The following is a 13,483-nucleotide window of genomic DNA, read 5'->3' as shown; positions in this document are numbered from 1 at the left end:
CACATATTTTTTTGTTTTCAGAAAATCCCAATAGGATGGGTGAAAAAGGGGTTGAATGCCTTTAATCAGGATACCGGTACTTATATCTCAGAAACTGAAGATATTACAGACCTGAAAATTGGTACTTTTGATCTATTTTAAAAATAAAGAAACACGTATTTTTTGTTTTTGGAAAATCCAATTAATGGGAGGGAGAAAGGGGGGGTGAATTTTTAAAATGAGTGTATCTATATCTCAAAACTTTGAAAGTTTACAAATGTAAAAATTGGTATTTAGAATTTTCATTAAAAATAAAGAAACACGTACCTTTTGTATTCGGAAAATCCCAATAGGAGGGGTTGAAAAAGGGTGAAAAAGTGGTCGAATGCATTTAATGAGGATACTTATATCTCAGAAACTGAAGATATTACAGACCTGAAAATTGGTGTTTGGGATCTCGTTTAAAAATAAAGAAACACGTATTTTTTTGTTTTTGGAAAATCCAATTAATGGGAGGGGGAAAGAGGGTGAAGTTTTAAAATGAGTGTATCTATATCTCAAAACTTTCAAAGTTTACAAATGTAAAAATTGGTATTTAGAATCTTCATTAAAAATAAAGAAACACATATTTTTTCGTTTTCGGAAAATTCCAATAGGAGGGCTGAAAAGGGGTGAAAAAGGGGTTGAATGCCTTTAATCAGGATACCGGTACTTATATCTCAGAAACTATAGATATTACAGACCTGAAAATTGGTACTTTCGATCTCTTTTAAAAACAAAATAACACGTGTTTTTTGTTTTTGGAAAATCCAGTTAATGGGAGGGGGAAAAGGGGAGTGAATTTTTAAAATGAGTGTATCTATATCTCAAAACTTTAAAAGTTTGCACATGTAAAAATTGATATTTAGAATCTCCTTCAAAAATAAAGGAACACATATTTTTTGTTTTCTGTAAATCCGAATAGGAGGGGTGTAAAAGGGTGAATAATGGGTTGAATGCCTTTAATGAGGATACATATATCTCAGAAACTGATGATATTACAGAACTGAAAATTTGTATATGGGATCTCCTTTAAAAATAAAAAAAACACGTATTTTTTTGTTTTTAGAAATTCCAATTAATGGCGGTTAAACAGGAGTGACATATTGGGGTGAATTTTTTGAAAGACTATATCTACAGAATATCTGAGAAATGTAGAATGTTACAGACGTAAAAGGTGGTATTTGGAATCTCCTGTAAATGTAAAGAAACATAGGAGATTTGTTTTTGGAAACTCCTCTTAAACGGCATTAAAAAGGGGGTGAAATTTTAAAATGAGAATTTATACAGTATATCTGAAAAAACTGAACATGTTACAGAAGTGAAAAATGGTATTTTTTGTCTCTTTTAAGAATAAAGAAACGTGTATTTTTAGTTTTCGGAAATACCACTTGGGTGGAGGGGGGGTAAAAGTGATTGAAAATGGTGTTGAATTCTTTTAATTAGGCTACTGTTATCTCAAAAATGAAGATGTTACAGACGTGAAATTTGATATTTGGAATCTGCTTTAAAAGTAAAGAAACACGTATTCTCGGAAAATCCAATGAAGGGTGGGGGGCAGGTGAAATAATTGAAAAATTAGTTGACTTAATTGTATGAGAATACTTACATATATTAAAAACTAAAGTTGTTAGGGCCTACAGACGTGAAAATTGGTATTTGGATCTCCTTTAAAGACAAAGAAAAACGCGTTTTGGGGGGCAAATCATCTTGGGGGGCGGGAGTGAAAAGGAGTTTAATTCCTTTCATGAGGACACATAAATCAAAAACTGAAGAAGTTACAGAGTTACAGTCGTGATAATTGGTATTAAGAAGATCCTTTACTTTTAAAGAAACAAGTATTTTTTTGCCGGAAAATCAGTAAGGGAGGGGGAGGAGTGTGAAAGTGAAAAAAAGTGAATTATTTTAATCTCAAAACTGAAGGTAATGGACGTGAACATTAGTGTTTGGAATCTCCTTTATCATAAAGAAATACGCCTTCTTTTAGTTTTTTTGGGGTTGGGGGGGGTGGGGAGAGTTGGGTAAATAAACTTAACGGCAGTGGGGTGTAAAAGGAGGTGAGACCAATTGATTTTACTGTTCATAATGTATTTATAAGGAGCCTCCGTTGCTCAGACGGCAGCGCCCCTGCCTCTCACAGCTGGGTTCCGTGGTTCAAATCCCGGTCTTTCCATGTGACATTCGTGCTGGACAAAACGTAGGCGAGACAGGTTTTTCTCCGGATACTCCGGTTTTCTCTGTCATCATTCATTCCAGCAACACTGTCCAATATAATTTCATTTCATTTGTCATCCATTAATCATTGCCCCAGAGGAATGCAACAGGTTTCGGCTCCTGGCACAATTCCTATTGTCGCCGCTAGATGGGGGCTTTATTCATTCCATTCCTGACCCTGTCAAATGATTGGAAACAGGCTGTGGATTTTCGATGTACTTATTCTGATCATAAACCAATCATTTTTAATCTTTCCTGGGTTCATTTTCAAGAGCCATCTTTTCCTTCGGAGAACCTTCTTAGATTACAGTAGATTCTCCTGGCATATAAATAAAAATTTAAACACATTTGAAATAAGCGATAGGAATGAGATTGACCGTCCAATTTTTCACCTCCATAATAAGGTCAATAATGCACGGAAGTATGTCATTCGTATGGCCAGAAATCCGGCACACTTGCCTACGCACGACAATGGTGCTGGTCACATTCTCAACAATGACAATGGCAGCAGATGTAATTTACTGCCAAGTAGGGGTCTTGCATCTTGCTGTGGGGTCCAGAACATCTATAATAATAATAATAATAATAATAATAATAATAATAATAATAATAATAATAATAATGTTCTGGACCGTCGTCAAATGTGCGGACCGTGCTGGAAACGGGTCCTGGACGGGTAATGACTAAGAATGCAGTCCGGCCGCGGGTTGAGTATCGCCAAGGCACCCAAGACGTCACCACGCTGGATCTCCTGAAGGATTTGATCCATATTAAAAATGCTTATAGGAAAAGATGGCAACGATTTAGGGACCCAACTGACCAGGTGGAATACCTGAACTTGGCTCGGGAAGTACGAAATCGATTGCTGGAAAGAAAGATTGAAAAATGGGAGGAAACTTGCCATAATCTATTAGAAAACAAGTCAGATCACGAATTTTGGCAGATTCTCTCAGCGAACAAGTCGGATCACGAATTTTGGCGGATTGTATATAAAGCAATAAGCATTCAATTGTAAATTTCAGTATAATACTGTAGCGTAGCATGGGTATCTTGCTAGTAATTCAAAATATTCAACAGGAGTGGGAGGCAAGAAACCACTAATCATATTTTGGGATTGCTTTACTAAGTCTAGGTCAGATGGGTAATATACTCTCCAACCATTGTCTGATTCACTGTCATTTGCATTGCCTTCATTCTCACTTTCAACTACTCTATTTTGGTAGAACTGACATTTTCACTCTCAGAAATATTAAACTCGCTGTCGATAACAGATAATTCTTTATCACTGCTGTCAATTTCATCCAAAAATCTAGCTACAGTGGAATCTCGATTTTCCGTTTTTGGAGGGACCATTAAAGTAAAACTTACAACATGGGAAAACGGAAAATCCGGGAATGATTGAAAGCCATCAGCAATTTGGCTAATCATCACAAAAATGAAATATGTATAATTATAATCTTACAACACTCCTAAACCAAACCGAACTACAGCCCCAATGGGCCTTTGCCTGCCAAGCGACCGCTGCTCAGCTCGAAGGCCTGCATATTACGAGGTGATGCATGGTCGGTGTGACGAATCCTCTCGGCCGGTATTCCCGGTGGCTCTCTGACCGGGGTCGCCATTTCACCATTAGCTAGCTCCTCAATTAAAGGTGAGAGGCAGGCAAGTTAGACCGCAAAACCGGCATCAAACATTAATGACCGGTAACGCGAGTTCAAAATCTCAATACTTTATATTCAGTTTTACTGGGGAAACTTCGTCAGTTTCCCGAGAAAACTTCTTTGAGTTCAGCAACTTTGATTAGCCAAACTCTTCAAAAAATCTAATAACGTCAAGCCAAACGCCATCAACCACAAGTAGTTTTTAATTCTCTCATGTAATAAAACTAAGCGCATTAGACACAAAAGCGCCCAGCATTCCCAGCCAGATCAGTGGTGGTAGACAGTGAAGGGTGGAGCCAAGCTATTGCGCCCTTCTCTAGTTCTGGGAAGGTCTAGCAAAACAAAATAACACACATCACAATATTGTAAGTTTGAACTATTGTTAATGTTGAACCTTCTTGACATTATATTGATGTACCTTGATTTTCCTAGTAAAAGGGTTAGTTTTGACTACCAGTACTACACTGTTTACTCAAATACTAAACTTACTAAATTAGAAAGTAGTATTAACACTAGAAAATGGAAGCACAAATTCAGGATTTAATTCATCGTCGTTTACATACTGGAGAAACCAATTGCAATAACATTTGCTTGTGCCTGGAACACATGGGCTTTAACTTTGTATTTCTGCGACTACGGAAGGCTTAAATCTCAGTTTACTTGCCATCCGCCAAGCTGGAAAATATGAAATGTCACCTTGCTGAGCCAGTTTCCTTAAAGGATTTTTTTGGAGGGGGATCGCTCATGTCCTTAACAAATGTCGTGAAATTTTCATTTAAGACAGTCTGTTGTTTAATCTTTTTTGTATGTGTGTGTTTATCAGTGAACTTGCAGTTTTGAAGTTATTCACAGTTTTCTTAATCCCATAACTCGTCGGCACTCACACCCTAGGAAGTGATTCACAGAATTCTCTTCTCACACTTTCAGCGGATTCATGCTTTAAAAGTTTACAGACTGGGCGAGTTGGCCATGCAGTTAGGGGCGCATGGCTGTGCGAGGGGCGCATGGCTGTGCGCTTGCATCCGGGAGATAGTGGGTTCGAATCCCAATGTTAACAGCCCTGAAGATGGTTTTCCGTGGTTTCCCATTTTCACACCAGGCAAATGCTGGGGCTGTACCTTACTTTAAGGCCATGACCGCTTCCTTCCAACTCCTATGCCTTTCCTATCCCATCGTTGCCATAAGACCTATCTGTGTCGGTGCGACGTAAAGCCACTAGCAAAAAAAAAATTTGCAGCACACAAAAATATACTATTCAGAACTTAATTCAGAAGCCATGAAATGCACTAAACTGATCGAATACTGCTGTATAAGAAACAAGCACACTGTATGCTGTACGGAAGCTCATCGCTGTTTAGCTGAGGCCATAACATCACTGGGGAGAGCTATATGGGTCAGGCGGCTATTGTATTATGCGCTCACCCAGACACGGCACAGGGAATAAGCGGTGTCTCAGCTGAGGCTCGCACTATATATGCTTCCTGAATTTTTCATCAAAATAATAGTCATTGCTAAATATTATAATTTAATTTAGTATTTAAAGTGGCATAACCTTCGCACCAAAGCTACCTATAGGAAATATGGCAACTGAGTGTTAATGATAGCTTTGGATACTGAGAATGTGTGGTTAACAGAAGATAGATATTGGTTGAAAGGGAACAGCACGGGTCGATTTTAGCTGCCTGGTAACAACATTGAGAAATCACTAAAAATGTCAGATACAACACATGACATTCAAATCTTACTCGTTCCAAGACCATACAGACAACCAGTTCATACCGCAAAAATCGAGAATATTCTTCACCATATATCCTTCAATAGTTAATCTATATTCAAAACTACAGCCAACAACAAGTAAGAATGTTCCCATTTAACTATCAGTGTACGAGTTAACAAAGATCTATACGGCAACATTCAATTATGAACTCTTTATAACTCTTTCAACAAAATTACGGAGACCGCGAACCCACTGCGTAAATAACGAGATTAATGGATTAGTTGGATACAACTTTATAATCTACACAGCGCCATACTACAGTTAAATATTACGACTTTTCAACAAGAAAGTTTCAATGTCATCTCAAGCGGCTACTAAGTTCCATTAACCTTCTCTTCAACATGTAAATCAAGTTGCTTCCAGCTGAATTTCACTCGAACTTTGATACGGCAACTTCAGCCATAGACCTTCTTGTTATTATGTGGTTAAGGCCAAGTTTGTCTAATTTAAAAAATCATTTTAAAATTACTAGTATAATATCATACCAACTTCAACTTTTTCTTCGCAAACATTTTAAATGAAGTTTTAATTGTAAATTATTATTTAAGAACTCAACAATTTCTCACATTGTATAATTTCACTCTAATCTTATATTCTCATTTTATATTTTTTACCATGACAATCAGGATCCTGATTTTTATCTTTGTGTTGTTGTGTTTGTCCTATCTTTTTAGTATTTTACCACCTGTACTCATCTTTTATCTTTTCATCCCTTCTCTTTTCCTATGTTTATCAGACTCTTCCCAAATCTGTCATGATAGCTGCTCAACGAGTGTTGATGCCCAGCCTCGTGATGAAGCTGGGAAGCAGAAACCAGCTCGACAAGGGCTGAGAAGAAATGAGTGTAGAAAAACTGGGATTGACGAAGAGAGTGCCTATGTCAAAACTGCAGTACATGAAGATGTGGAGATGGTCTTTGTTCTGTTGTGTTTTCATGTTTGTCTTTGCTGTTCGGCCATACAATGCCTGTCACCACCATCAAATATAAATCATTAGTTGAAGATTATTAAAGTTGTGAAATGACTTTGAGAGACTAAATGCAATAGTCAAGTAAGAACTTGAATTTTGAATGAACATCAGTATTTAAAATTATTCGTAAAAGTCCCTTTATCTCGTGAAGAATTTTTCAAATCATAAAAATCCTTCTTGGCAATTCCCTGTATATGAATTATTTTTAAAATCTTAAATGAGAAGGAACTATTAGTGCAAATTAGGTGGAATTTTGTTTACATTGCCTGGACCTTTGGAATCAAGTTATAAATTTGGACTAAATGAGATTTTGTCGTTAAGAAACCAAATGGTTGTTGTAGTAACATAAAAATAATGGTTGATTCTCAGCCTATTCCATGTACTTGTTCTGGGATATTTTTTATTTCATTTATTTTGTTTAACATTTTCTTATTTTCTTATTTGCAGATAAACGATCTCTATGAGGACTTCCATGTCACAAAGCTTCCATTATTAGAGCATGAAGTTCGTGGTGTAGATCAGGTGAAGGAATTCTCTGAAAATCTAGTGAAGCCATATGTGCCGAAGTGATACCTTTCATCTATGTGGACATTGCCTGAAGAGTTACCAGAAGTAAATCGTCAAGGAATCCAATTCAAGATTCATATGATGAACATAATTTTTATTTCTGTAATACAAAGGATATGCTTCTTTCGAATTGGATTAATATTATGTAAAGGAAATATTGTCAGTTTCGGATGGTCTTGTTGACGATATAATTGTTTTATTTTACAATATATGAGGCCATACAGTTAAACCTCATTGCATTAAATTGCTATAGGAGCTAAATTTTTATGTGACTCATTGCAGTTTCAAAAATAGAGATTCTTTTGAAATAATGTATGTAATGAAATAATGTTATATTCATAACATTCTGAGAATTGATAAATTATTCTGAGTTAGTTTCAAGAAATTTATTGGAAACAGAGGACTTTCAGAAACATAAAACATATCATCAAAAAGATTGCTTTTTATTTAAAGGGGCCTAACGTCATCATTGGCCCCTCATCAGAAATTGTAGTAAAACATTTTCTCTTTCATTATTTCTAATTTATTCTTATATACTCCATTTTCTACCCAATAAATCCTGCAAAGAATTGTCACCTGCAATCAGCTGCATTTTAATGTGAATACTGAGTTCTGACACTGAAGATTGATTGGACTCCCAACAGTTCTGCAGTTTGTGATTGAAGAATCACTATTGGTACTGAACCTTACACCTGTAATAATTTAGTGATGTAGCCACTTGAACTTATCGTAGATATTTTCTTATTATCTAGTACAGTGCTATATCACAATCAAATCAAGAGTCCACATTAATATAAGACTCTAAATATGCTGAGGTATTGAAAAGCTCCCAGTAATCCAGTTACACATGTCTTCCAAAACACCTTTGGAAAATCTGCCTTGTGGAAGAAGTGTGTTATTTTATTGCTTTTCTCTCATATGTCATTGACTCCAGGAGATTGGTGTCTATGTACGGTGGAACCTCGATTCTTCGTTCTTGGAGGGACCAAGAAAAAAAGAAACGTACAATGCGGGAAAATGGAAAATCTGAGAATGAATGAAATCCATCAACAATTTGGCTAAACATCACAAAAATGAAATATGTACAATTATAATCTTACAAACACTTCAAACCAAACCAAACTACAGCCCCAATGGGCCTTTGCCTGCCAAGCGACCGCTACTCAGCCCGAAGGCCTGCAGATTACAAGGTGACGCGTGGTCAGTGTGATGAATCCTCTTGGCCGTTATTCCTGGCTCTGTAGACCAGGGTCACTATCTCACCATTAGATAACTCCTCAATTAAAGGTAATCACATAGGCTGAGTGGACCTGGAACCAGCCTTTATACCCAAGTAAAAATGCCTGACCTGGACGGGAATCGAACCTGGGCCCTCCGGGCGAGAGGCAGGCAAGTTAGATCGTGGTACCGGCTTCAAAGATTAATTACTGATACGCGAGTTTAAAATCTCGATACTTCATATTCAGTTTTACATGGGAAACATTGTCATTTTCCATGAAAACTTATTTCAGTTCAACAAGTTTGATCAGTCAAACTCTTCGAAAAAGTTAGCAACGCGAAGCCAAACAATAGTCGACCACGAGTAGTTTTTAATTCTCTAATCTAATAAAGCACATTAGATACAAAAGCCCCAACATGATGGCAAAATCCCTTCTTTTTCTTAATCTTTTATTGTAATTTGGTCACCGGAATACTGTTCGTAGTCAGTTTCTGGAAATCTTGTACTGCGTAAATTAGGCCTACATTTTTTTAAAAAAGTTATGTCGACTTCAAGAGTATAGTTTCGAATGTAAGTATCGATTCTCAAAAGTTCTCAAATGCATTATATTCAATTCTGCCAGTCACTAATCACAATCAATTGGAAAGAGAAAAATATCATCAAAACTTCAGAAATTATGGTTATTCATGACCTTGAGCTCAGCTGGAAAGCCTGACTTCAGTTCCGGAATTAGCATGCCCGAAATATAAAAGATCACTATGTAAACTTCATGCAATGATTGGAAAGTTTGAATTCGCAGGTCAGTGTTATTAGTTATTTTTTATGAAACACGGCCCTGATTGATAAACTGTAGTAAGGATGGAATAGGGTGGCAAGAAGACTTTTCACACTACATTCAGCTCGTTTCTACATTCCTTGGGATGAAATGGCATTTGTATAGGGAAGTTCCTTTCTTCTTCCTAGATATTCTTGAAATCTTCTGGTAATATTACAGAATAAATTATAAATTGAACAAGCCTTGCATAGCCTCCTGTTACTTTGATACACAACAGGCTGTTACTTCACACTGAGAAAAACTAAAGGCTCTTGGGTCAAATTCTTTCACTGTAGCATGTTACCTCTTTGCAAACTATTGTATTTCAAAGCTTAAGTTTTTCCAGGTAACCAGCCCTAACCTGGAAAGATTTATACTCCATGAATGTCTCTACTTGTTCACAAAGTAGGTTACATATAATTTAGACCTTTCTACCTCACATCTTTCATCCACAGAATCATGCATTCTCTAAAATGTTAAAAACTAATTGTTTTCTGTTTCTTCTCTGCAGTGAAAAATAGGCTTGTGTACATTTCTAAGTACTGTGTACAGTACTACCTCTCACTTTGGACACCCCAATAGCCTGGACACCCATCTTGATTGGACGTATATTGAATGTACCATTTAATTCTCTATACTTTTACATGTTAAAAATCCTCTGTACATTGGAGAAGGCTAAGCATAAAATATTGCTGTTAAATGTCTATAATGCTACAAGTCACGTGGACCTAAATCTATCAAATGTCACAGCAAAATTTATGCCTCCCAACTTAGTCAAGTGCAAACACTAGACAAAGGGATAATACAAGCTGTAAAATTACTGTACAGGAAACAGCTAATGTGAGCCCTTATCAATGCAGCAGATAAGTGTAATATTGCAGTCAAATTTACTCGAAGTGTGATGGTCTTCAACACATTTTGTTGGATCCGTGGTGCTTGGATGGACGTGTCTAAAGGAACATTTGTGAAATTTTTCCATCATGCAGGATTTTTGCCCTGATCAACTGAAGAACAACAACCATTTTGCATAGATAACATCTCGTTAACTGAAGAATTAACATTTCTCCCTGAAGTCCTTCGCAATTAATTGTCAGATGTTGTTGGTCTTTAATAGTTTTGATAATGTGTTGGAAGTCCACGATTTGGACCAATTGATTGATGGTCAGAAGAAATACTGTCGGAAGGAGGAGGAGGAGGAGGAGGAGAAGAAGAAGAAGAAAAAGGAGGAGGAGCATAGACGTGTTTGTATAAGTTTTAATATAAGATCTAGGAGGAGAACATTCTTATGGTGCTTTAAAGGATAAAGGGATGCATAAACCTTTCTGCACACATTAGTTATACGTTCATTCCAGTCTCATTTAAGGTAATAATTTCGTGTGGCTATTTCTAGCCGATTGCAGCCCTTGTAAGGCAGACCCTCCAATGAGGGTGGGCGGCATCTGCCATGTGTAGGTAACTGCGTGTTATTGTGGTGGAGGGTAGTGTTATGTGTGGTGTGCGAGTTGCAGGGATGTTGGGGACAGCACAAACACCCAGCCCCCGGGCCACTGGAATTAACTGATGAAGGTTAAAATCCCCGGCCCGGCCGGGAATCGAACCCGGGACCCTCTGAACCGAAGGCCAGTACGCTGACCGTTCAGCCAACGAGTCGGACTCATTTAAGGTGACCCCAAAATTTGTAACTATCTTGGAGTATGTTACATCAGTATCATCGATGGTAATTGGAGGAGGATTTTGACTATTATTTAGAGTGCATTCTAATTTTTGGTGTCCAATTATTATGCTTTGGGTCTTTCATGGGTTGATGAGTAAGGACTTGTTTCTGATGTATGTAGCAAGTCGTAGGTCTGCATTCATATGTTCGATCACTTTGCATATATGATCTGTACTAGTATGATAGTATACCTGTAAGTTATCAGCATATAAATGGAAATTACAGTGGAGAAATGGGGATGAAATATCATCGATATGCTGGCTGAATAATTAAGGACCCACTACAGATCTTTGAGGGATGCCAGATAATCTGATAGCCCATTTGGACATAACATTGTTTACTGAGACACATTTATGATGATTTTTGAGTTAGCATATAAAGAAATGTATGTTGACTGTATGAAATGCACTGCTAAAATCAAGGAGCATGTGTACTGTCACCTGCCGTTTATCTATAGCAAGCCTAATATCATCTGTTACCGAATGAAGTGCTGCAGTCGTACTGTGGCCCTTCTTGAAGCCAGATCATAAAGGGTCTGGGTTGTGTATTAGTTGTTCAAGTGCTTTCACAAGCAGAGGAAATATAGGTATAGAGTAGAGGGAATATACGTAGTGAGCGGTAATCTGATGGGGAATTTGAAGTGGTATTCTTTAATACTAGAGTCACTAGGACATCCTTCCAAATGGCCTGAAAAGTTCCTGAGTTTATACAATAATTGAAGATATGAGTAATGGTAGGTAAAACTGCACCACTAACATTTTTTATGAAGCCAATTGGAATGTGACTGCTTCTTTTGCTCGAGATGTAATGGAATTTAAGACTCTTTTTACTTCATTTATACTGACAGTTCGTAGTGAAAATTTTAGTTTGGTATATTGTACTGTCGCACATGCTGTGTATGAGTAAATTACATACCTTTGACTGCTAACAGTTATTAAAAATTTGATTCATAATTATAAAGCTTTCAGTGATGTATGGTTGGATTCTTAAATTTTCCTTTCTTCTCTACCTTTATTGATCCTTATTTTTTCTCATGCCAAGACTTTCCATTTTTTTCTTAAGTGTGTATTATTTACGTCTACTGAAGCCTTTAGAGTGATCCACTAGACCCCAGAAATTCATACATATACACAATCCATATAACACTGATAGTTGTTAAGGTCAGTATTGCTCAGCTTGCTACCAACATGCCAGCAACGTACAACGAGCCAACCTTGGACAGAATAAAAGACTAAATGCAATCTTCAGGCCAAGATGAAAGGACCATTCCACCAATATACAGTTTGTTGTTTGTTCTTACCCTCAAGTACCACTAAAACAATTGTTAGTAGATTGTACAAAGTGATCTGTTGTGATAGAATATAAATGAACACTGTGAAACATGAATCATATAGGTATGACATGGAAATTAGATGTCAAGATGAAAGGTGCGTGCATAAGTAGCTTGATTCATTTGTGTAAGTAGTAAGTCGTCAGTGTGGATGAATTGGTAAGATCTTTGAGATCTGGAAATGAATCCACAGTTCGAATCCTGCTCTGTACAGATATTTTTGAATGTATTCGCAACTTCTTTGTATGTATGTATATATGTATGTATGTATGTAGGGCAGAATGTCTTCTTTAAGACAATAATGCAGTGTTGAGTAGGTATTAAGCCTGAACTCCATAGCTCCTGAAAGAGGTCATAATACAAAGCTTATTCACATGTGTCGTGGGAGTGAACATACCATCTGGCCTATAACACCCCCTCACTTATAACATTTCTCATGAATTTTCCAAGATGATCAGGAAAAAGAAAAAAGGGTGGATTGGAAAACAATTCATAAAATCTTTCAAGTGACCAGGCAGCAAGTGCAACATTTCAATTTACTGTAAAACCTCTGCTTCTGCACCACTTGTGCATTGGCCTTGGTTATTCTCTCATCTACCCTAGATTTCACAATGCCCTTCCAGTGTCTGAGCTCTGTGTCCTGCATGGCCGTGTATAGCGTGTAATTAAATAAACAAGAAAACAAGTTCTTAGGCATCGTTCAAGTTGAATGTGTTGCAGTATGCTGCAAAAAGTGAAGTGAGAGTGGTGGGTCATAAATATAAAGTGCAGCTTTGTATGATTCATTATTGGCGTAGCCAGAGAGACTTGAAAGGAAAATGTGGGGGGAGGAAAAAATTCCTTCAGTGGTGTGAAGAAGGGATAATACAAAAATGTGGACATAAAAGTTCTGGAGTGGGTTAGAGAAGCAAGAGAGAATAGTAATGCTGTAAATTATGAAATCATGCTATTTAAAGCATGTGAAATTGCACAAAGTCGTGGTATTGTGGGTAAGGGTTTTAAAGCAAGTAGAGGTTGGTTAGGACACTTCATGCGCCGGAATGGACTAAGTTTGCGGAGAAGGACCTCACTGTGCCAGCGACTTCTATCAGATTATTCCAAAAGTGCGATCTGATTTCTACGCTCTGTCGCTAGACTTCGGACATTGCAATGCTGTGCAGCCTTGAACTCCACACAGTACTGTGCATTTAGGTATGTGAC

At 37.2% G+C, this 13,483-nt stretch overlaps 1 protein-coding gene across 1 annotated transcript in view; it reads left to right on the top strand.

The window, feature by feature from the left end:
- The window catches only part of LOC136864044 (ATPase ASNA1 homolog), a 199,867-nt gene extending 192,149 nt beyond the window's left edge, over window positions 1-7,718 (top strand). The window contains exon 7 of the mRNA XM_067140571.2: window positions 7,087-7,718. Within this exon, the coding sequence (XP_066996672.2) occupies window positions 7,087-7,209 (123 nt within the window). The 3' untranslated portion in view covers window positions 7,210-7,718. The remainder of the gene's footprint in view (window positions 1-7,086) is intronic.
- Window positions 7,719-13,483: the final 5,765 nt, after the last annotated feature.

Source organism: Anabrus simplex, chromosome 2 (assembly GCF_040414725.1).
Source record: "Anabrus simplex isolate iqAnaSimp1 chromosome 2, ASM4041472v1, whole genome shotgun sequence".
Lineage (NCBI taxonomy): Eukaryota > Metazoa > Arthropoda > Insecta > Orthoptera > Tettigoniidae > Anabrus > Anabrus simplex.
The sequence above is the reverse complement of the archived record's forward strand: the minus strand, read 5'-3'. Positions and strand labels throughout refer to the sequence as shown.